Source organism: Carcharodon carcharias, chromosome 13 (assembly GCF_017639515.1).
Source record: "Carcharodon carcharias isolate sCarCar2 chromosome 13, sCarCar2.pri, whole genome shotgun sequence".
NCBI lineage: Eukaryota > Metazoa > Chordata > Chondrichthyes > Lamniformes > Lamnidae > Carcharodon > Carcharodon carcharias.
Genome location: NC_054479.1, coordinates 142,765,224 through 142,788,425, shown reverse-complemented (window position 1 = coordinate 142,788,425; position 23,202 = coordinate 142,765,224). Strand labels below are relative to the sequence as shown.

At 41.5% G+C, this 23,202-nt stretch overlaps 1 protein-coding gene across 2 annotated transcripts in view; it reads right to left on the bottom strand.

The window, feature by feature from the left end:
- The window catches only part of elapor2b (endosome-lysosome associated apoptosis and autophagy regulator family member 2b), a 108,931-nt gene that overhangs the window by 8,155 nt on the left and 77,574 nt on the right, over nucleotides 1-23,202 (bottom strand). For both annotated transcript variants that reach the window (XM_041202891.1, XM_041202890.1), the window contains 10 exons: nucleotides 23,033-23,123; nucleotides 22,825-22,927; nucleotides 20,195-20,332; nucleotides 19,820-20,083; nucleotides 16,787-16,960; nucleotides 15,739-15,928; nucleotides 13,218-13,314; nucleotides 12,322-12,423; nucleotides 7,240-7,366; nucleotides 1,868-2,046 (listed from right to left, as the gene is read on the bottom strand). In XM_041202891.1, the coding sequence (XP_041058825.1) occupies nucleotides 1,868-2,046; nucleotides 7,240-7,366; nucleotides 12,322-12,423; nucleotides 13,218-13,314; nucleotides 15,739-15,928; nucleotides 16,787-16,960; nucleotides 19,820-20,083; nucleotides 20,195-20,332; nucleotides 22,825-22,927; nucleotides 23,033-23,123 (1,465 nt within the window). The remainder of the gene's footprint in view (nucleotides 1-1,867; nucleotides 2,047-7,239; nucleotides 7,367-12,321; nucleotides 12,424-13,217; nucleotides 13,315-15,738; nucleotides 15,929-16,786; nucleotides 16,961-19,819; nucleotides 20,084-20,194; nucleotides 20,333-22,824; nucleotides 22,928-23,032; nucleotides 23,124-23,202) is intronic.

Sequence of the window (23,202 nt, the reverse complement as noted above, 5' to 3'; positions counted from 1 at the left end):
GGATCTCCAATACACAGTCACAGCTATGAGATCTCCCCTCTTTTAGAATTTCCTGGTATATAGGAAAATCGCCTCATCAAAGAACATTCAGCAACATTGAATAAAACAAACAGAAACATTCATCACTAGGAAACGGAATTTGCTATTTTGACTTAAAATGCACCCCACTATTGCCACTCAAATTAGTCATTTCAAAAGCAAATATGAAATTGTTTCTCTTTATGTCAATCCCAAGCATATAAAATGGATGAACACCTCCCTACAAAATTACAGACCTTATACATAGAAAAACACTGCACTTACCTGTGTGGCACAGGTGAGAAACAATAAGAAACATTTAACAATGAATTTGAAGTTCAACCATCCACAACTTTACTGTAGAATATTCCCATTCTCATTTTTATTCTTAGGGCTTGAGACAGTTCTCATCAGTGGTCAAATACCTTTACATACTCCACAAGCAAAAGTTTTCTCTGAATTATGTTAATTTCCTTAACTTACAAAAGGTACGTACATATGCCACTGAAAGTAATTTTGCCACTTGTGCAACTATTTAGTGCTATACAGTACACTGTACAACTGTCCTGAACTCAGGTTCACTAACCTTTTTGCGAGTTAAGGAAATTGATTGCGATTTCAAAATGGCAAATTGTAAGTTCTGGATTGTAGAGCCAGGAACTTATTGTACTTCAGCTTTAATATTACTTCTGTCATCACTGGTCTGAAACAAATGCATGCTCCCCACTCAGCACATCTACTGAATAATTACAGTGTTCAGGCAAAATTAACACTTAACCATCCTAGCAAAATTGAAATAATCATGGTTAAAATCATGGTGCTTCTGCCTTTGTAAATGCAGCTATTTATCAGAGTTGAAACTACATTTTACATATACTTGTGAGTAAAATAGTTATTTATAATTGTCTCTACCTGAGAAAATGGTTTTTTGTAACTTAACAGTCTGCCTATGTAAGATGTACATTTTACTAATCCTGAAGTTAGACTCCACTTGTACTAAGTGATTTATCCCAGTGTACAGAATCTTCCCCAAACCAATCACATTCACACAGATAGCTTTGTCCATTTATTTAAACTGCCTCATGCACTCCTCAGCTATCTGCTCTCTGCTGCACCATTCTCCACTCCCCTTTGACTCTTTGAAACGATCTTTATTGACTCAGCAGTTGGAGATTTGAAGTGCTTTTCCCCAGCGAGAACTTCCAACGTCTCAACCTTGCGCTTCCGCACACAATCGGCCTGAATGTGTTTTAACTGTAACATATTCCAATCAAACTGACTCCGCAGAAACAGGATTACTACACACCATGTACAATGTGCTTCCGTCAAGCATGAAGCCATAGACAAGATTGTCCAAATCTTTGTTTTGAAAGTTATTATAAAAAAGAACAAAGTTGAATACTTTTTTTTTATTCATACATGGAATTTGGGCATCATGGGCTGGGCCAGCATTTATTGCCTGTCCCTAATTGCCCTTGTTCAGGGGCATTTAAGAGTCACATGTTCACTAAAGGACATTAGTGAACCAGATGGGTTTTTCTGACCATCAACGATGGTTTCGTGGTCTCCATCAGACTTTTAATTCCAGATTTTTATTGAATTCAAATTCCCCCATCTGCCGTGGTGGAATTCAAACCCAGGTCCCCAGAACATTACCTGGGTCTCAGGCATACTAGTCCAGCGACAATACCACTATGCCACCACCTCCCCCTGATTCCTAATAATGCCTACATTCTTATGCAAAACTAATTAAGTTATATTTGCCCAGGAACAAACTATCCAAGATCATCTGCTTCTAACAACTGCCACTTTTAGTTCCATACACATTCTTATCATTTTGTGAACTTACTTCTTGTTCTTTTTCCAGAAATAGCAGGTTAAGATTACCAAAAGGACTGCAGTAAATGCTCCAATTCCTACAACAACTTTCAGCCAGAAGTCTATCATCTCACAATTGCTGATACTTTTTGCAGGAAGATTTACACCTTTAATGCACACTTTCGGCTCCTTCCACACGTAAGCGGTTTCCTTTAATGAGAAATAAGTTATTCATTTTTACAGTTCAAACTGTTGTGGAAAAATGTGAGATTTCCTATCACAGGCAGTCTTCCTCGCTCCTGAAAAATGGATTTCAACCTTGCCAACTGAGAGCTTTTAACAAAGGAAAACCATTCCTGACCATCCAACTTCCATTGGTTCAAGCTTTGAAGGAATGAATGAATGGGTTGAAGATTACTGTTGCAAAAATTGCACCATAAGGACATCAAGAATAACTACATGTGAAAATTATATGTGAGATGGGCACTTGGTAATGCTGTATCCAGACCCTAGAAACCACATATAGATTGCAGTTTTGCTCATTGATAGACACTTGATAAATAAACGCTAGGTTGCAATGTCAGGTTAAAGTGTGGTAATTTGTGTGGAGAATGTATATTACACACATTAAGGCTCAAGACATCACATCATCTCTTTCTGGAAGAGCATAGCTTTTGAGGTTGACCACAGCAAGCCCTTCCCTCGATGATGGTAACGACCTGCGTAAACAGATGGAAGCTGACATGCTCAAAAATCTCTTTGATGAAACAGATTCAAGGCCCACTTGCTCCTCCTCCCTTGCCATGATGTTGCAAACTGCAAAATATAGGGAGCAAAGTCTGGAAGTTGCTATGGTTACCGTGACAAACAACAGCTGTACTTTGCGAATCAAAGCCACTCCCCTGCCTGTGGTGCAATCACAAGGAAACCAGTCCTCAGTCACAGGTGAGAGGAGGGCTGACACAGACCCCTCCACAATGACCTCTAACAAAAGCAGTGTGTCGTGCACATCCATGTATTGAGTTGTACTGCAGGACTTAGGCAATAATGGAAAACAGCAAAGATGGTCGCAGCGTAAGTCAATCGTAGGGAGGGATTCATGACATGCAAATAAGAATTTTAAGAGATAGTTTACGGAAGTGGACTTCTGGTATTAAAAAATCCATAAAGTATCAGGTTAAAATTACATCAATGTGTTCCCAAAACTAACATTTCTGAATTAGAGAAATAAAACACAAAAAAAATCTTGGCAAAGGAGCTGATTTTTGACTGCAGCCAAGGCACAGGACTGGCCTCAGATTATCAGTATAATGCAATGGTAACAAGTGAAGTTCTTCCACTGTGGCATCACTACAGCTGACAAGTTGAATTACAAAGCCAAATAGAATACTAGTTTGAGGAAGTGATGATCAAACTGTACAGTGCATGGTCAGAATACAGTAGCACAGTGGTTAAGTTGCTGGACTAAAAAACCAGAGGCATGGACACAAACTGGAGATGTGAGTTCAAATTCCATCCCATAAAAAGCTAGTATCAGTCATGAAACTACCAGTTTGTTGTATAAGCCTATCTGATTCCTTAATGACTTTTAGGGAAGGAAATCTGCCATCCTTACCCAGTCTGGCCTACATGTGATCCAGCCCCACAGCAATGTGCTTGACACTTAACTGCCCTTTGAAAGGGCCCATCTTCTCAAGGTCAATTGGGCATGGGCAATAAATGCTGGCCCTGCCAGAGATGCCCACATCCAGTGAATGATTAATAAAAAGATTGCACCCTGAGCACTGTGTCCAGTTCTGGTCTCTGAGATACAAGAATGACAATTGACCAGAGCAGTGAGGAGCCACAGGGCTGATCTATAGTCAGGGGTGTGAGTTATGAGGAAAGGCTAGAAAGAATTGGGACTTTCAACATGGAAAGGCAGTTTCTGAATGTTAATCTTAGAAGTAAATAGTATGGAAATACTACTTTAAAATAAACAGTGGGAATACAAGAGAGAAACACAGGCTCAAACTCTTAAATCATAACTTTCCGACTGACATCAAGAAGTTCTTCTTTAAGAAGAGAGTGAATAACTCTGGGAATAGACTTCATGGAGTGTGCTATAGGCAAATCCCCTGCAATCATTTGGGATTCAGCTTCAGCAATGGCTCCCATTGTTTTGGGGCGAGGGGTGGCAGGGGTGAGGTGGGGGAGTACTGCATCACTGGGCTGAGGAGCCCAGTTCATCTGAAAACAAAGAATGTAACCAAAAGCAAAGCAAAGTGGCTGTAGGGTTTCAGGTGATGTTATTACATAGGTTTTCCAGCAGAGGAAGGCAGTTCTTAGTTAAGAAGCTTGAGATGGAGAAGTGCAGGGGTTGGTTAACTCAAAATCCATTCACTTATACAAAGTTAAAATTAGGCTCATAGAATATACAGCACAGAAGCTGACTATTTTCCCCAACAGATCTATAACAGTGCTTATGCTCCATATGAGCCTCCTCCACCATTTCTTCATCTAAGCCCATCAAGATGTCCTTCTATTCCTTTCTTTCTCAGGTCTTTATCTAGCTTCCCCTTAAATACATCTATGAAATGGCCTCAGCCACTCTCTGTGGGAGCGAGTCCCACAATCTCACCACCCTCTGGGTAAATAAGTTTCTCCTGAATTCCCTTTTGCATTTATTAGTAACTACCTCATATTTAAGGCCCTTTGTTTTGGGTCTTACCTGTAAGAGAGGATTGCAGAGTGCTGGGTGTAGGTGGCTTAAAGCACAACTGCTAAAGGTGAAGTGAAAGGAGGAGGGGAATTTACCAGGGGCTCCCAGCCAAAGGAAAGGAGAGTTTGGAAGGCTTACACTGCTGGTGGCGAGTACAGAGAAAGGGAGGAGTGTGGCTGTGGAAGGAAGTAAAAACAAGGTTGAGAATTGCAAATTTGAGGCTTCAGGCCACCAACAGCCAATTCAGGCCAATAAGGACAGGTGTGGTGGATAAAAAGAATAGAATGCTGGAAGAATAGTTCTGGGTGAGAGAGATTCATGGAGGGTAAAGGGTGAGAAATCATTTCAGTCGATCGGTGAACTCAGCAAGTCAGGAGGTGAGAAAGGCGAGGCTACATTTTCAACAGCAGACAGGTTGAGGCAAAAGTTGGGAGATATGATGATGCTGAAAGCAGTCGCCCGATGGAGAGGGTCTGGGGCCTGAAACTTGGGTCAATGCCTTTTCTACAAACAGCCTGAGACATTGGTTAAGGAGGAAAATGGTAGATGGCAAGAATCTAAAGATTATCTGTGGGTTGAGTGCTGAAGAGGATTCCAGCGGTTACTTGGACAAAATTTCAACAACTTATGTTTATATAGTGCCTTTGACATAAGAAAGAAATGTCCCAAAATTGCTTCACAGAAATCCTACAAACTTAAATACAGGAACTGATTCACTCGCAGAGCTCTCAGAGCCAACACAATTCAAACAGAATTTTACAGAAACACTGGGTTGGGTGAATGGTTAACTCGCCAAGATTACCCCAAACTGATCGAGGCTCTTTGATAAATATTATCCACAAGGGATTTGTTTTCCTTTCTCCTCCTGGGATGAAAAATGTTCCTATTGTTTATGAAGATTTAAGAAAGGAAGATTCTTCATCCAGCTGTTAGTTAAACTGATTCACGTTATAGAATTTATGCTGGTCTATCCCATTCAAGTCAGAATCTATGAAAAACCTCTGCTCCATCAAATAATCTATCTCAGGCTCCTAACAATAGATATTCTATGTAGGTTATATTTGTGTTTGTGGGTTTAGGAATGAGTTTTAGCTTTAAGTTTAAATTTATTTTTTATTTGTAGTTATGTGTTAAGAAACGGGGTCAAACTTGAGTTTTAATTTCACTTTAAAAGGTACCTGCATTCTAATGTGGTTTCATGACTCTTGAAGTAAAGTTAGAACAAACATAAGGTAGGAAAAACTGTGCTGTTGCCTAGCAACAGGGATCCAGAGAGAGGGACCCACAAAGATGGAGAAAAAACAGAAAAACAGTTTGAGTTCAGTTGTTCATTGTGCTCTAAGGTGAAGGAAGCAGTTTAAGTCTCTCTCTAGTTGGACATACTAGCAGATTGCTGAGGAAAGTAAGTCTAAGAATCTTAGATGAGTTGCTCTAAAGTTAAAGTAACAGTGAATGTCAAGCAAGTTCTGGGCCTCAAGGGAGATGCCAAGTTGTCAGAAGTCTACTGGGAAAGAAAGCTGCAGGGAGCAGGTCTTAAAGGAAAAAGAGAAAGAAGCCATAAGACCATAAGACCATAAGACATAGGAGCAGAAATTAGGCCATTCGGCCCATCGAGTCTGCTCCACCATTCAATCATGGCTGATAAGTTTCTCAACCCCATTCTCCTGCTTTCTCCCTGTAACCTTTGAAAAGCCCTTTAAGTTAAGTCAAAAGACAAGGACAGGAATCTGGAAAAGGTCCTGTTCAGTGGAAGTGAAAACTAAGAGCAGAGGGAAAGGCTCCAAATTAAAGAGAGAAAGCTGCAGGAAGCAGACTTGAAGCAAAATAAGCTTGCGAGAAGCCAGAGGATCCGAAGGTCTGTAACTCTTTACTATGGGCATGTGAAGCAGTGGTGTCCTGTTGGCACGGCTGTGTATCTGAGAGAGAGCGCATGGAAGGCAAAACCTGAATGCATGTGGCAATCCAGGGTTGAGGAACATCAGAAGGAGAGTTTGAAACCCTGGAGGTGGACCCTTGTAGAAGGCATCAGAGAGAAAGCACTGTTTGAGAGAAGATTCCAAAGTGGGTTCGAGAGTGGAGATTGGAAACCCTCATATGAAAGATGGAGTTCAGTGAGACTGGTTGGCTTACGGTGTGACAAACATCTGGGAGGAGTTGATGAGAGATCTATAGCATCTGTTTGGAGTGACATCTGTCACTTGCTTTCAGAATGTGATGTGCCTGACCACAGGTTGCCTATTGGTTTACATGGACTGTGTACTTATTGTGATCATGAGAGTATAAGATAGATTTTGTAACTTGTATTATCCTTATGAATCTGTATATATCTGTAAAGGTATAGTTGTGGATGAAGGAGTATTTGTTATTAACTACATGTTTTATTCTTTTGTTAAAATTTCATCAGCTGACTCCTGTGACTCTGTTCAGTAGCCACCCTCCATGTTTCTAAACAAAAAATAAAAGTTAGGATCTATCAAGCTGGGATTTGACTTGTCCAGTAGTAACATCAGCTGCTATTCAGATCCAAGTTGCAAGCCAAAGTTTTATTCAGACAGTTTAACCAATTCTAATGAGACTGTTCAATACAATAATAAATAATAAAATATTTGGGGAATTATCATAGAATGCAAACATTCAATTTTGTTCAAAAGAAATTCAATTCATCTTAATAATCTAGCATTCAACAAACTCATACAACATACCTGAAGTCCACTTTTGCAAGCTCCTTCAATTTCATGGTAATCATCTGCAGTGCACAGTGGGCAGGCCTCCATACTTTCCCAGAGAAAGAGGAACGTGCATCCATCACAAGTTCCACCAGGACAGTCACTGGTTTAGAAAGGGAAATGTCAGTCACACAGAGCACTGTCTACCAGAAAAAAAGCTGGGAGCACTTTACTCTTACTGGGTAATCTTCATATTTACTTAAGTTCGACAACCAACAGCTACAAAATGAAAAACAAAATCCTTGGGAAAAGAAATCACACTAGTGCAGGAAGAGATGCGAGAGATTTTCTTTTTAATTCCATCCTTTAGAACTGGAAAATAAAATCCCTCAAATGCTCTATTATCAATGTTCACGCGCAGGATTGAGAAGCAGCTTTACTCTAACTGGCACAACACTTCAGACTTGCAGCTCTTCAACTAGCAGCTATTCACACTAATGTTTCTACCTCAGTCAGCATGTTGACAATATCAGAGTAGGCCAGCCCCTTCTTCCTCAGTTCCACGGCTACATGCAAGTGACAGTGAATGGCTAGGCTGGGCCTGTCTTCCTCATAGCATTGCTCCAATCTCTAGTGGAAGAGATTCTAGACACTGTAAAAATTGGCCACCTAGTTGATAGTGAAGAGGATGGCTGTCAACTCCAGAATTATATCAATGGTTTGGTTGAGTGGGCAGAGAAATAGCAATTCAATAAATAGGAATTCAATCTGGAAAAGTTTGAGGTAATGCATTTGGGGAGGGCAAACAAAGCAAGGGAATACTCAATAAACAGTAAGTTATTGAGGGGGGTTGAGGAAGTGAGAGAGCTTGGAGTGCATGACCACAGTTCCTTGAAAGTGGCAGGACAGGTGGACAAAGTGGTCAAGAAAGCATATGGAATGCTTTCCTTTACGTATTAAATACAAAAGCAGGGGTGTAATGATGGAACTGTATAAAACGCTGGTTAGGCCACAGCTGGAATTTTGTGTACAGTTCTGGTCACCACATTACAGGAAGCACATAATTGTTCTGGAGGGAGTGCAGAGGAGATTTACAAGAATGTTGCCAGGGCTTGAAAATTGCAGCTATGAGGAGAAATAGTACAGGCTGGGGTTGTTTTCCTTAGAACAGAGGAGGCTAAGGGGTGACCTAATTGAGGTGCACAAATTTATGAGGAGCTTAGATAGGGTAGAGAGGAAAGACTTGTTTCCTCTAGCTGAGGGATCAATTACCAGGGGGCATAGATTTAAGGTGATTGGTAGAAGGATTAGAGGGGACTAGAGAAAAAACTTTTTCACCCAGAGGGTGGTGGGCATCTGGAATTCATTGACTAAGTTGGTGGTTGAGGCTGAAACACTCAACTCATTTAAAAGATACCTGGATCTGCACCTGAAGTGCTGTAACCTGCAAGGCTGTGGACCAGGTGCTGGAAAGTGGGGATTAAAATGAGCGGCTAGTTTCTTTTTTCTCTTTTTGGCTGGCACAGACATGATGGGCTGAATGGCCTCTTTCTGCACCGTAACTTTTCTATAGTTCTATGGTTCTACAGGTGGGCATGCTCCCAAAAGCAGGAATTCTTATCTAAAGTATACAGTCGCCAGAATCACTTCATTGGTGATATGAACAATACTGAGGAGAAACGGGGCCAGTCTCAGCAACAGCAGGACTGAGGGAAAGGAGAAACAGATGTTAATGAAAGGAAGAGGGGAAGAGGAAATTGGTAGTGATGAAAGTGAGAGCTAATCAAGATTAAAGAAGATTTATTTGAGGCGGAAAGGAGAGAGGGAGAAGAGTGTGAATAAGAACTGGAAGAGTTTTAGGAGGAGAGTGTGTTTGTGTAAGATGATGGGGGCTGGATGCGGCTCTGTGTACTGAATGGGGAAAATGCCATTAATTGTGTCCAGGGAAAGTGGAATGGCTGAACTGAAACAATGAGAGGTTGGGTGTCAGAGAGAGCAACTGTTGAAGTAACTTCTGGGGAAGTAATGACTTGGTTGGCCAGTTGAACATCCAAATGTCACATTATTTTTCCTTTCTTTATAAGTTAAAAATATATTAATTCTGAAGGTAAAAACCTTGACATGAGTCAGGGTAAAGAATTGCTAAATGTACAAATTTTAAATTTTCCAGAAAAACATACCACCAGATCGGTCCCTGCCTCAAATCCCTTCCTGAAATGCATCATTTCTGTCCCTACCTCTTTTGGGTTTCCATCTCAATGTGTTTTGGCATTTTTTAACCTTCAAAATAACTGAAGGAATCATACTCGCCGTCTGTAATTATACAGTTTCTTTCTAACACAAGTTTATAAACAGGGTTTTTCTCTGTTCAGACAGCAGCTTCTGAAGCAATGTGTCACCGCTTGAAGCTACTCAACTCTGGGTTGGTGTGTATTTCATTTTACAGACTGACATCCCTGACCTTGACATGGGTGAAACAAGTCAATTCCACCTGAAATGGTATATAGGAACAGGAGGAGGTAGTTTAGCCCTTGAAGCCTGGTCCACTACCTTTCAATGAGACCGTGCTGATCTGTAAACAAATGCCATGAACCTGCCTTTACCCCACATTGCTTAATATCTTTACCTTTTGAATATAACAATTTACAAAGTTCGTGAAATGTGGATTTTTATATTTCAATATTTACAAACGAACAAGAAGCAAGAATAGGCCATTCAGCCCCTCTAGCCTGCTCCACCATTTAATAAGATCATGGCTGATCTGATAGTAAGCTCAAATCTGCATCCCGCCTACAACCAATAACCGATTACCCCCCTTGCTTACCAAGAATCTATCCACCTCTGCCTTAAAAATATTCAAAGAATCTGCTTCCATCACCTTTTCAGGGACAGAGTTCCAAAGACTCACGGCCCCCAGAGAAAAGATTTTGCCTCATCTCCATCTTAACTGGGTGACCCCTGATTTTTAAACAGTGACATACGAACATACAAATTAGTAGCAGGAGTAGGCCACTCGGCCCCTCGAGCCTGCTCCACCATTCAATAAGAGCATGGCTGATCTGATTGTAACCTCAACTCCACATTCCTGTCCACCCCAATAACCTTTCACCCCCTTATTAATCAAGAACCTATCTAGCTCTGCCTTAAAAATATTCAAAGACTCTGCTTCCACCGCCTTTTGAGGAAGAGAGTTCCAAAGGCTCATGACCCTCTGAGAGAAAAACTTTCTCCTCATCTCTGTCTTAAATGAGTGACCCCTTAATTTTAAACAGTTAACCCTTGTTCTAGATTCTCCCAAAGAGATTCTCTACATCCACCCTGTCACCCTTGCATTTATCAAAGCGCACACATTGTAGGTCAGCACAATCAGTTCACGGAGATATTAAATTATATCACAGAATTCAAAAATACCTGCAGTCCATCAATTTTAACACTACATCATTTTAGGGCTATACTCTCAAACACCAGAAGACAAATAAAAATACTAAGTACAGAGGTTTGTAAAGCAATCTTCTGTCAAAAATGATATTCACCGTACGGGATAAAACTTCTTAGTCACTGACAAATAGAATGAAAGTAAGGTTTCAGAAAGTAGGACTATTCTCTTCAGCCCCTCATGCAATATTAAATGATACTTCAGCAAGGGTCAGAATCTGTAACGGTATTTAAAAATATTTAAACAACTTTAATATCTAAAGATCGTCAACTGGAGTATTGTGTCCAGTTCTGGGCATCACACTTTAGCAAGGGTGGAAAGACTTTTGAGAGGGTGCAGAAAAGATTTCCGAGAATGGTTGCAAGGATTAGGGATTTCAGGGTCTGTGGATAGATTGGAGATGCTGGGATTGTTCTCTTTATAGAAGGAAGGGTTGAGAGGGGATTTAATAGAATTGTTCAAAATCTCAAAGGGTCCAGATAGAGTAGATAAGGGAAACTTAGCCAAAGGGTCGAGAACTAGGGGGGACAGATTTAAGGCGATTGACTAAAGGACAAAAGGCAATATTTAGAAAATTCTTTTTATGCAGTCAGCGGTTAGGAAGTGGAATGCACTGCCCGAGAGTGTGATGGAGGCAGATTCAATGTGGCTTTCAGAAGACAATTGGATAAACACCTGAAGAGAGAAAACTACAAGGCTAAGTGAAAAGGGTGAGGGAGTGGGACTGAATGGGCTGAATGGCCTCGTCCTGTGCTGTGCTGAAGGTAAACATTCTATGATTCTATGATCCTTAATTGTCCGATTGTAGATATCTCCAATTAATATGAAGTACAAAGAACAATGTTATTTCCCAGTAATCTACCAGAGAATAAATTCCTGTATATTTAGTTCTGTTAAATTTGCAATGATTGCATTATATTTAAAGCTGCAAATTAAATTAATCCAATTGGTAAACTAAACATTCTAATGTAAGCCTTGGAATACAGCCTGTTGGGGAATAACAAACATGCAAATATAGGAACAGGTGTAGGCACAGGTGCAACGGGCAAAACCCATGTTACCTGGATTAAATTCCAGCATCATCCCTATAACTGATATTAAGATATGGTCACATGGAGATGTCTGGAGAGCTAGAACAACTTTCATACACACACAAGCTCATGGCCTGAAACAATTTAAGTACACCCAACTAAATATGTTGGCTTAAATGAACACTCTAGGATGAAGTCATAGAAATCTTTATTCTAGAGTATTACCCATAATGGAGTATTCTCAACAGGAGTTGGATAGAGAAAGAGAGAGAGAGAGAGAAAGAGAGATAGGGGGAGCACAGAGACAAGGAACAACCGAGACAAGGGGAGAGAGAGAGATATAGGGAGAGAGAGACAGACACAGGAACTGAGAAAGAGTAGGAGAGGGAGAGAAAGGTGGTGATAGGGAGAAAGAGGCATGCATAAGAAGTGAGGGAGTTGGGAGAGAATGAAAAGGGACAGAAAGAGGGAGAGGTAGAGACATAGAGAACAACAGAGAATAGGTGCTTGGGCTTTTCATTATTAGAAAGAAGCAACTGTGGTGTGGGTAAGTAAATTGGTGCATAGAAATTCTCTCATTATTAAGTGTTTCACAGAATTAACATTACACCATATTAAATATATGCAACATTCAGCAGTTGCAGTGAATACCTTGGTACAGAAATTTCCCCATGGCCAACCTTTCCTGGATTACATCTCATTGTTATAACTGTTCCACGCCCATTTTCACATGATGCTGTTGACAATGATGACCTGCAATAATAAATGGGATTACAAAGGCTTTCAAACATCACCTCAAAATCTTACGTGGTATTACTAGGCCTGTCCAGAGTTGGCACAAGAACACCACACAAAACAATCCATGAGCTTCAAACTGATTGGAAGGCTCATACCAAATGTGAGAGACAAAAGGTTTCTCACTCTGCAGTAAAAGGTATTGTCCGAGGCTGGGATCCAGGCTCATATTTCAATCAGAAAACACAATGATTTGCACGTGGATTGTTTGAGTTTGGAGTGCTTGATTATGCTGGTAGACGAAAAGGGTTCTCTATCTGGCAGTAATCATATTGCTCCCCCTAATTACATAGACAAATTTACCAAAAACACCAAAATCCAATCACAAGTGATAACCCTCATGCATTACGTGTAATGTAAACACTCTTCTCTATGCTCCTTTGCAATGCCTTTGAGCAAGCAAACTGCCCCCAATACCAGTCAGTAAACAGCCAAAAGCAGGCAATTAAACAGTTTGGAGATTGCGTCAACGTATTATCCCTCCTCTCCACACTGGGAAGCGCTCAATTATTGCGTTGTTACTGGCAATCAGAAGGGCATCATGTAGGAAATCAGACATGGGCCGGGGTTTTCTGGCCCCACCCACCACCGGGGTCTTCCAGTCCCGCTGAAAGTCAACAGGCTTTTGACTGGCCCGCCGCAGCGGGTCCTGCCACAGAGGGGCCGAAAAATCCCGGTCACAGATTGCCCGACCCAAAAGCTATCAAACCATATGAGTTAAATAATGCTTCGATCACACGCAGTCCACTTACTTGTAGAAGAAATGTATGTTAGGAATGTGGTTTGTAGAAGCAGGAAATTTGTCCGGTCTCGCAGTAATATTCTGCACTGATGTTTCAACAGTAGCTCCTGGCAAAACGCAATAAGTTTCAGAATAAAATATTTTGAGCGCAAAGCATGAGAAAACATTGGTCTGGACTTTGCAGTAAAACTCTCTCCCACAGTCCCTCGAAGCGAGGGGGATGTCTGCCACGGAGTACAGCCTTTGGCAAGAGCTTGCACACGGAATCTTTTAACAGGCGGTGCCTGTTGCACTGTAGCTACCACATGGTCCTGGCTGAAACTCTCCCACTCTTATGGCCTACCATAGGCGTATCGAAAGGATTTACACACCTGCTTGGCCACAATATCAATGCACCTTCCGTGGCCTGGGGGCAGGGAGGACTTGAACCTGAAGCTTCTGGTTCAGACACTAGCCGCTGTGACACAGGACCTCCTAACTATAGTAAAATTAACGACGAGTCTAGTAGCGCTCAATGCAACCAATGAATAAATCAGACTGCAACTTCCAGCAACTGCACATTCAGGGAATCAGGAAATTAGTGTCCCAGGTTACCCTCCTACGCCAGAAGCTTCGTTATGTCTGTACATCAAAGGACTCGCCACTGAATCACATGAATTAGTGTGAAGTTTCAGTATTTACGTGATAGGTACAGACTAAATTCACAAGAACAAGATTTGACCTCCCCAGTTAAGCAATTATTTTTTACTAGTCTGTTAAGGCTTAATTACTGCCAAACCCCTCTGATGCTGAAAATTAACTTTAATAAGTATGGAGTTCATTCCTTCAGATTTTAATTGTTGCTGGAGATTTTTTTTTAAATGTAAACATGTCATTTTATTTTACTTTCTCTGTGACTCTAATCTCTCCTAATTCCATCTTTCCTTCCCTCTCTTCATTTCATTTACTGTACACAACTTGGCATTCAATTAAAATTCTAACCAGCACATCCTCGTCAGGCACAGTGTGATTCAGTAAGAATTCACCAATCTGATTGGTTAAGAAGGCAGGTTATTACTTTCCCTGTTCACACAGGTCCCAGACTCCCTGTGGTGGGTACTGCATTGCTCGGGTTTCTGATCATCTCAAGTTCCAGTGGAAAAGTCCTTAGAACATTAGTGAGCACGTGTAAGTGTAATAAATGATTAATGCTCTTTGATCATTGCTGACCACAAAACCAAACCATTAAATTCTCACTTCTTAAAAATAAATAACTTGGAGTGACATCCAAGTATAGTTTAGTTATATCGAATACTACACTTCTAACTTTATCTTTTCCAAGAGCGAGACTATAGGCTGCTGCTGTACAGAGGTATCTGAGAGTCTTCGTAGATGAATCACAAAAGGTTAGCATGCTAATACAGCAAATAATTATAAAGGCAAATGGAATGTTGTCCTTTATTATTAGGGAGGTGGGGTACAGAAGTAAGGAAGTTTTTCTACAACTGTACCAGGCATTGGTGAGACCACACCTAGAGTACTGCATAAAGTTTTGGTCTCCATATTTAAGGAACGATATACTTGCATTGGAAGCAGTTCAGAGAAGGTTCACTAGACTGATTCTTGGGATGAAGGGGTTGGCATATGAGAAAAGGTTGATCAGGTTGGGCCGATACTCATTGGAGTTTAGAAGAATGAGAGGTGATCTTAATGAAACCTATAAGATTCTGAGGGGGCTTGACAGAGCCGATGCTAAGAGAATGCTTCCTATCATGGAGGAATCTAAAACTAGGAGATACAGTTTCAAATAAGGGCTCTCGCATTTAGGAAAGGGTTGAGGAGGAATTTCTTCTTGGAGGGTTGCTAATCTTTGGAATTCTCTTCCACAGAGAGAAGTGGAAGCTGGGTCTCTGAAGATTTTTGATTGACAAGGGAGATGGGCAGGAAAGTGGCACTGAGGACACAATCAGATCAGGCATGATCTTAATGAATGGCAGAGCAGGCTCAAGGGGCCAAATAGACTACCCCTGCTCCTATTGCTTATGTTCATATGTACTCCACTCACCTTCAATCCCGTACTAACCCCGAAGATGGCAGGATGGTGTCAGGATCTCAACTTAACATCAATGCCAAGGGTTTTAACTCCCTTCTTGTATACAAACCTGCCTCCCCTTACCTGGGAAAACTACTCAAATCATCTTTGACTCAAATTACTTTGAAATTTTTTTTTCCAATTTTATATAAGCACGATAAAACCATTAACCACTATTCAAGTCCATTGCAGGAACAAGTTGGGAACAGTTGCTGCAAACAACCCAGACTCCGGACAAACACTGTAGGGCATTACAGGCAAAAGGATGAATAAAAGAAAATAACAACTCCTTTAGCAACCAACTGAGTCAACTGATTCCAACTGAGGTGTCAGTATTCCTTATAGCACGTACCGAGAAACACAGGTCATGCACTAGATTAAATTAAAATGCAGCATTTTCTAAAATTCAGATAAAGGAACTTCCCAAAATCTGCCCCAAAATTACGCAACTGTAACTGACCTAAAAAGGTATCAGCCAGGCTGATAGACTGAGAAGACAGTGCAGTTCGGAAGCTCCTCCCATCTGAAGGAATGATAGTTGATTGACAGAGAAAAGAAGCAATAGAATTGCTGAATTCACTTGACTCTCCCTGCACATCCTGTACCGTCACATCAGTTACATTATCTGAGCAAATGGCCGTTTTCTTTCCCTAGAAGGATACAAAGGAATTCAAACAGCTCAGGGATTGCCACAGCACTTTCAATTAATATTTAAAACTAACTACTTTATAGGAAATGCCTTTTACAGGCTGCAGATCCTGCAAGATGTCAAAACAACATGAGAAAATTCAGGGATTGTCTTATTCATTGAGGGGGTAAAAAAGCCTTGTCGCTTAATACCTATTGTGACATTCAAATCATTTTAACAACATTTAGGATGGAAATGGTCAGAGCCTTTAGCCCTGTTTGAGCCCTATATTTTCTAATGTTCCACACACATCAGTGACCACAGGAGGACAGAACTTGCATTCATGTAGCAAATTTCACAACCTCAGGACATCCCAAAGTGCTTCACACTCAATAAAGTACTTCAGAATTATAGTCATTGTTGTAATGTAGAAAAAACAGCAGCGAAATTGTACACTGCAATCTCCCACAAACAGTGGACCTTCCAAAAATCAATCAGAAAGTAGTCCCATAAAATTTAAGCTGCACTTTAATTACAAAAGAGTAAAATCCTGCACATAATAAAAATCTAATTTAATCAGTTGCAGATTCCAATTCCTTTTGACAGTTCGGTGTGAACTGATTTTAATATACAAAATAAAACCATGTAAACTCACTGTTTTGTTCAATTAGAATTGAGCATATTATGTTTACACTGACATTGGATGCTAAATACAGTGGAACTGCAGAGTCCAAGTTATTAACAAATCATTCACTTTTGTAATAAAGCTCTTGATTTTACTTATTTAGTGCTTCAAATCTGAAACCCTGCTAGCCATTCAGCAAACTTTCCTCATTATAGGTTAGAGTTAATTGAAAGTTCCACAAAACAAAAAACTTACCTCATTCCCACACAAGCTAATATTAAAAAAATGAAAATACTTTGTCCCTCTTGAAGTGAAGCTAGGTCCATTCATTAAGGAAGCCACACCAGCAAGACTGCTGAATTCAAATGCTAAAGTACGATTCTCCATGAAATGTGTAAAAGAACAATCACTGAAGCAAATCGAGTGATCCTGTTTTAAAAGAGGGTGAAAGCTTTAAAGTGACATTACGACACAGCACTACATACTATCACACAAATACAGTCATATTTACTGGTGCTGCAGTAAAAAAAGACTTGCATTTCTACAGAGCCATTCATGACCACATGACATTACCTCAATCAGAGGGTTGTGAATCTTTGGAATTGTCTACCCCAGGGGGTTGTAAATGCTCCATCATTGAATATATTCAAGGCTGGCTTAGACAGACTTTTGGCCTCTCAGGGAATCAAGGGAGATGGGGTTGAAAGCAGAGTTGAAACCCAAGATCAGCCATGATCATATTGAAAAGCAGAGCAGGCTTGACAGGCATATATGGTCTACACTTGCTCCTATTTGTTCTTGTGACATCCTAAAGAACTTTCCAGCCAATGAGATATTTCTGCAGTGTAGGCACTGGTCTATAGTAGGCAAAGTGGCAGCCAACTTGCACACAGCAAGCTCCCACAAGCTGTGTGATAATGATGAGAGAATCAGTTTTCTGTGATGTTGGTTGAGGGATAAATATTGGCCAGGCCACTACACGGGCAGAATTCCCCTGTCCTTCTTCCAAGTAATATCATGGTCCTGTTAAGGTCCATGTGAAAGGGCAGATGGGGCCTCTGATTAAGGTTTCACCTGAAAAGCGGCACTCCCTCAAGAACTGCACTGGAGCGTCAGCCTACACTTTTGGGCTCAAGTCTCCAGAGTGGGTCTTGAACCCCCAACCTTCTGACTCATCCCATTAGGGTAAACAAGGTCCCAATTTCAGTTTCAGCCAACACTTTACAATGTTAACATGCTGGGGTCCAAGTGCTGTTATATTAAAAATAAAAGCATACACAGAAGCATTGAGAGGCAAATACATTTCAGATTCTGATGGGAATAGTGAATTTATTAAGGAGACATGTCTATTATTTTGGAATAACCCGAACACTCCTGTGGCTGGTAGAATTTCCATATTCAATGGCAACAGTTGGCAACGACCTGCAGTGTCTGGCAAAGGGTTTATATTAAATACTCAATAAGCTAGTATTGACAGGCGATCAAAACCAGTAGCATAATAATCTTAAAAACAAAAAAACTGCGGATGCTGGAAATCCAAAACAAAAACAAAAACAGAATTACCTGGAAAAACTCAGCAGGTCTGGCAGCATCGGCAGAGAAGAAAAGAGTTGACTTTTCGAGTCCTCATGACCCAGCATAATAATCTTACCGCTTTGAGTGGCAGAGGATTTAAGCACCCCAGAGGTTCTCAGTAACTCTCCAATAATCCCAAATCCTGGAACCATCCAGTTTGTTAAACCGCACTTTGCATTTACATAGTCAATGAATCAGATTTCAGATGTGTCCTTGTGGGACACAGCCTGGAAACACACCTCTGACAGAAAGCTTTTGTTAAAAAATTCTTTCACAGGCATCACTGTCCAGGCCAGCATTTTTATTGCCCATCCCTAATTGCCCTTAGCAGCTTGGGATTCTATAACAACAGCTTGCAATTATAGAACACCCATTTACACAACAAATTGACAAAAAGTAGTTCCAACAGGTAAAAATAGCCAAAGTGCGCTGCAAGTAGAAGTAAGGGTAGACTTTGAGGAGACAGCTGTAGGCACTGGAGAGAGGTGGCAAGGCAGAGGATTTGTGGATGCATTCTGGAATCAAGGTGAATATGTTTCAAAGCTCCACTGTCAAAGGAACTGCAAAAATCTATTCATTTGAATTTAAATTCCACCATCTGCTGTGGCAGGATTTAAACCCATTTTCCCAGAGCACTAGTCCAGGTCTCTGAATTGTTAGTCTAGAGGCATCACCATTACACCAACAGGTCCCCACAAATGTGTAAAGGACAGAGCTTAGAAGGCAACAAAGTCTCACCACATAGGCTGGTGGAATTTAAAATTCAGTTAATAAAAATCTGGAATTAAAAGCTAACGTCAGTAATGGTGACCATGAAAACTATCATTGATTGTCGTAAAAACCCATCTGGTTCCCTAACGTCCTTTAGGGAAGGAAATCTGCCATCCTTACCTGGTCTGGCCTACATGTGACTCCAGACCCGCAGAAGTGTGGTTGATTCTTAACTGTCCTTTGCTTTGGCCTAGCAAAGCTGCTCAGCCCAAGGGAAATTAGGGATGGGAAACAAATGCTGGCTTGGCCAGCGACGCCCAGATCCCATGAAAGAATAACAATAAACAAAGGAAGTATTGGGTTACCAGAGTCTGAAGGCAACAAGAGGCATGAATAGAGGTTTCTTTGGGGGTGAAGTGAGTGATGTTGCAGAGGTAAAAATTGACATTGCTTGTGGGCTGAGCCCAGGGTCAAACAATACACTAGAGTTACACAATCGTATGGCTCAGTGAGAGTAAATAGGCAGAGCACATGATTGAAGTGTGGAGGTTTTAGCATGAGATGATTGATATGGTATTGCCAATGTGAAGTTGAAGGAAATTGTTAATCATCCAGGGCTTAAAGGCAGCAAAATAGTCAGAGAGCCCAGTGGCTCTCAGCAATTGAGGATGATGGCACAGAGGTAGATCCACTTGTCATCGGCATATGGTTAAAAACTAACTCCATGAATTATGTCACTAAAGGTTAGAATGTAGATTTAAAAAAGGGAGCAGAGTTGGAGTCTTGGTCCATCATGAGGTGACTTACAGGGCAGAAGGAAAAGCCATTGCAGGCTTCATGTAGAGTGAAACCAAGTGATGTGTAGCTATGGAGACGGACAGGTGGAGTGATTATCTATAACCAACACAACAGAAAGGTCACAAGACAGTTGCCAAAATACTATCCTAACTTCATCAGTTTTAATTGCTCACTCTCGAAGATAACAGTTAAACACATACAGACCTTGTTACTCTTGCTGCCGGGTCCACAGGGGATACAAGCCTCCACACCGTAAGCCTGGTGAGCCGAGAGGTAGGTGTCAGGCGGACAGTCCTTGCACTGATTTGTGTTTTTATCAATGTAGTGCCCAGGTGGACAAGGCACACAGGATGAACTTCTCTCGTCAGTGGCCAGTGCACAAGGACGACAATGTGAAGCCACGCCACTTTCCGCATTGGTTACAGTGATGGAGTAAATCTTTACATTATCGTTCATATACTTTCTGACCTGTAATATTAGTTTGACAGATTAAAATGCGCCTTCATTTTCTCTGGCGTCCAACTTAAAATCCATTTCATTCAGGATGAAAAGCATTGAAAAAAATCAGTATTGACTTACCTCTTGTGGAGAGCTTGATCTTTGGAAAGCCCAGGTGTAGGTAACAGCTGCATTCTTTGTTATGATGTGAGTGTAAGACTGTCGCTCTTTGGTACCTTCCCAAGACTCCACAACACTGGTGGACTTTCTGTTTATATCCTGAAAATTCAAAGTAGAACCTGTCTGATTATTAGCCCACATATCCACTTTAATAATATGACTTGTCATTACTATGACAAATTTGCCAAGACAACTAACTCCCTTTAGAATGGACAGTTCTTTAAGCAATTGCAAGAAACCAACCACAATTAACTTTTTCAGTTACATACGAGTTAGTTTTTCTTTCCCCATTGGACTACAGGACTGCATAATAAGTGGGGGGGGAGTCATGGGGGGGTAGGGAAGGGGGGGAACAGGGGGAGGTGGCAGATGGCACACCCCGCCCCCGGAAACAACATCCGTGTGAAGCCGGCATGTCGACCCTTCCCCCATCCTCTGTTGCCATCAAATGCTGCGGGTGGATTAATGAGGGCAGAGTGGCAGACTTCCACCCCTCATTGGGGAAGAGGTCCTGCCCTCTGGATTTGCCGGCCAATCAGACTGGCCAGCAGCTCCATCAGTCCCAGCAGTGCCAGGGAGGTGTCAGTGGCCGATGCCAGGACCTCCGAGGGAAAGAAAGATTAAGGCCCATGGATCCCCGAAGTCGGTAACTCTGGGATCTGGGGCCAAGGGGGTTTGGTTAGATTAGGGAGATGGACGTGGTGGGTGGGGGGGGTGGTCAGTTTAAATTTAAGGGAGGAGCGAGGTGCCACCCCACCAAGGGCAGCCCCAAAGAACAATTCCCCCTCCCCGCTTCCTTCCCACCCTTTACACATTAAGTTTAAAAAAAACAGGCTTCCTGCTCTCGCCAGGCTGCCCACGCCAAGCGTTTTATGGCTTGGGCAGCGTATTATCAGGTCAATGGATTACAAGCCTAATTGACCTTTAATTATCCCTTAAAATATGGTGGGTGGGCTGCAGATTTTTTCTCTTGGCCACCCCCGTATTAAGGGATCGAGCCCAGGGGTGGGCAGGAAGATGGCAGGATGGGCACCCACCCCAGTTTACGTGGCCCCAGCCCCCACGGGAAACATGCCCGTCGAGAGCATGTAAAATTCAGCCCATACTGTTCCTTCTCGATCCCACCTGGCTGACACTGCTTGTGGTTGGAACATACTTCCTCTGGCAGCCCCTCTAGCGCTTCACCAACTCAACAACTCTTTATCATGGAGACCGTAAGTCGATTATGATCTCATTTCAGACTCACTCATTTTTCCAGCTCCGGTCCCTGGATAGGGATCAGGAGTGGGAATTCTGGCTGATTCCATTCTCATGCTCTGAGAAGCTGGGGTCCATGACACCAATACAATCCTAAGACTAATTCACAACAGCTCAGGTCAAATGCAAGCGGGCAGGTGGTGATGTAGTGGTATTGTCCCTTGGCTGGTATACCAGAGAGCCAGCGTAACGTTCTGTGGACTGACCTGGGTTTGAATCCCACCACAGCAGATGGTGGAATTTGAAATCAATGAAATTCTGGAATGGGAAGTCTGATGGTGGTCTGAGTGGGCAAAGGTTACATTTGGAATTTCGCAGTCTTTATAAAAAACTCTTAGCTTGCAGCACAGAGCCCCACTATCTTTATAATCAGATGCTGAATCAGGATAGTCGGCCATTCCACTTTAGTTACCAGGGAAAACAGAGAGCACCTAGATCTCCTGGAGGCCAAGGTTTTGTACCTAAACACCATTTTACCATATTTCAGCCCCAGAAAGCAACCACTGGGTGACAAGTAATTTTTTTTTAAATATACCCTTGTAAAATAAAAAATAAGCTCCCCATATTTCATACTTACCTGCAATATCCCTTTGACCTAATGAAATCTTTAACTAATTACACTAACGGCCAAAATAATTAACTAAAGGTACAAGAGCAGTGAGCATAACGCAGTTCTCCTCAAGGTATTGTTTTATTGCAGACGGTACTAGTAAGTGTGTTTTTGCACTGTCAAATTCATGGAAGCCAATTTAAATGAGGCTTTAAGTTAGACTTTTAAATTGATGTCCATGATCCCACAGGGCTGCAGATGCAATATAAACCCATTGATTTATGGTGTAAAAGATGCTGTTGGGAAGAGTGGCACCAAAGTTGATGCTCTTGAGTCTCCACATGTGCTTGGAATGCTTCTTGTTTAACTCACATCCCCTCGCAAGGTGAGCTTATCATAAAGTTGTGCTGCTCCAGGAACTCAGCGAAACAGCAGTGAGAACCTGAACATCAGGAAGTGGGTTGCTCAGCACCAAGAGCTCTTAAAAGGCTGCTGGTCACTATCCTGCAATCCAAGGGAAATTGGCTGGAGGTAGACAAGGGATGATGTTAGGAGAAATATGTCTTGTGAAGAGGATTGTTAGGATATGGAATAACCTACCAGAAACAGTGATGGAAGCAGAATTTGTGACAGCTTTTAAGAGAAGAAAAATATTTGTAAAAGAAAAAAAGGTCAAAGGATAAGGGGAAAATGGCAAAGTGGATAGCTCAGTCAGTGAGTCAGCCAAGCGTAACAGGCCAAAGGGCCTCTCATGCAGTGGAATTTTATGACTCAATGCACTTACCACCATGAAGTATAACTCACAGCTTCCAATACACTGAGTCTCAAAAATAAAGCTGATCCTCCCTACTTCCACACCAGTGGATCGCGCTGATGAAATTGGTGGGCTAAGCACAAGAGCAGACCTCGTGTTAGAAATTTCCATTTAATTTATAGCAAGATCTTCAAACAATTTTTTTGAATTACATCAGCCAAAGCTACATATGTCAAACCTAAAACTGGGAATGTGCAGATTTAATATGAGATAGTCATTATCGGAACCTCCAACTGCGCTGTGAACATGGTCGCCTGCCACTTCCCACCCTATAAAAAAGACAAAAGATGAACAATTTTATTTCTTAACAACCTAAATCTCATTCTTCACAAAACACTGGATTTTCAC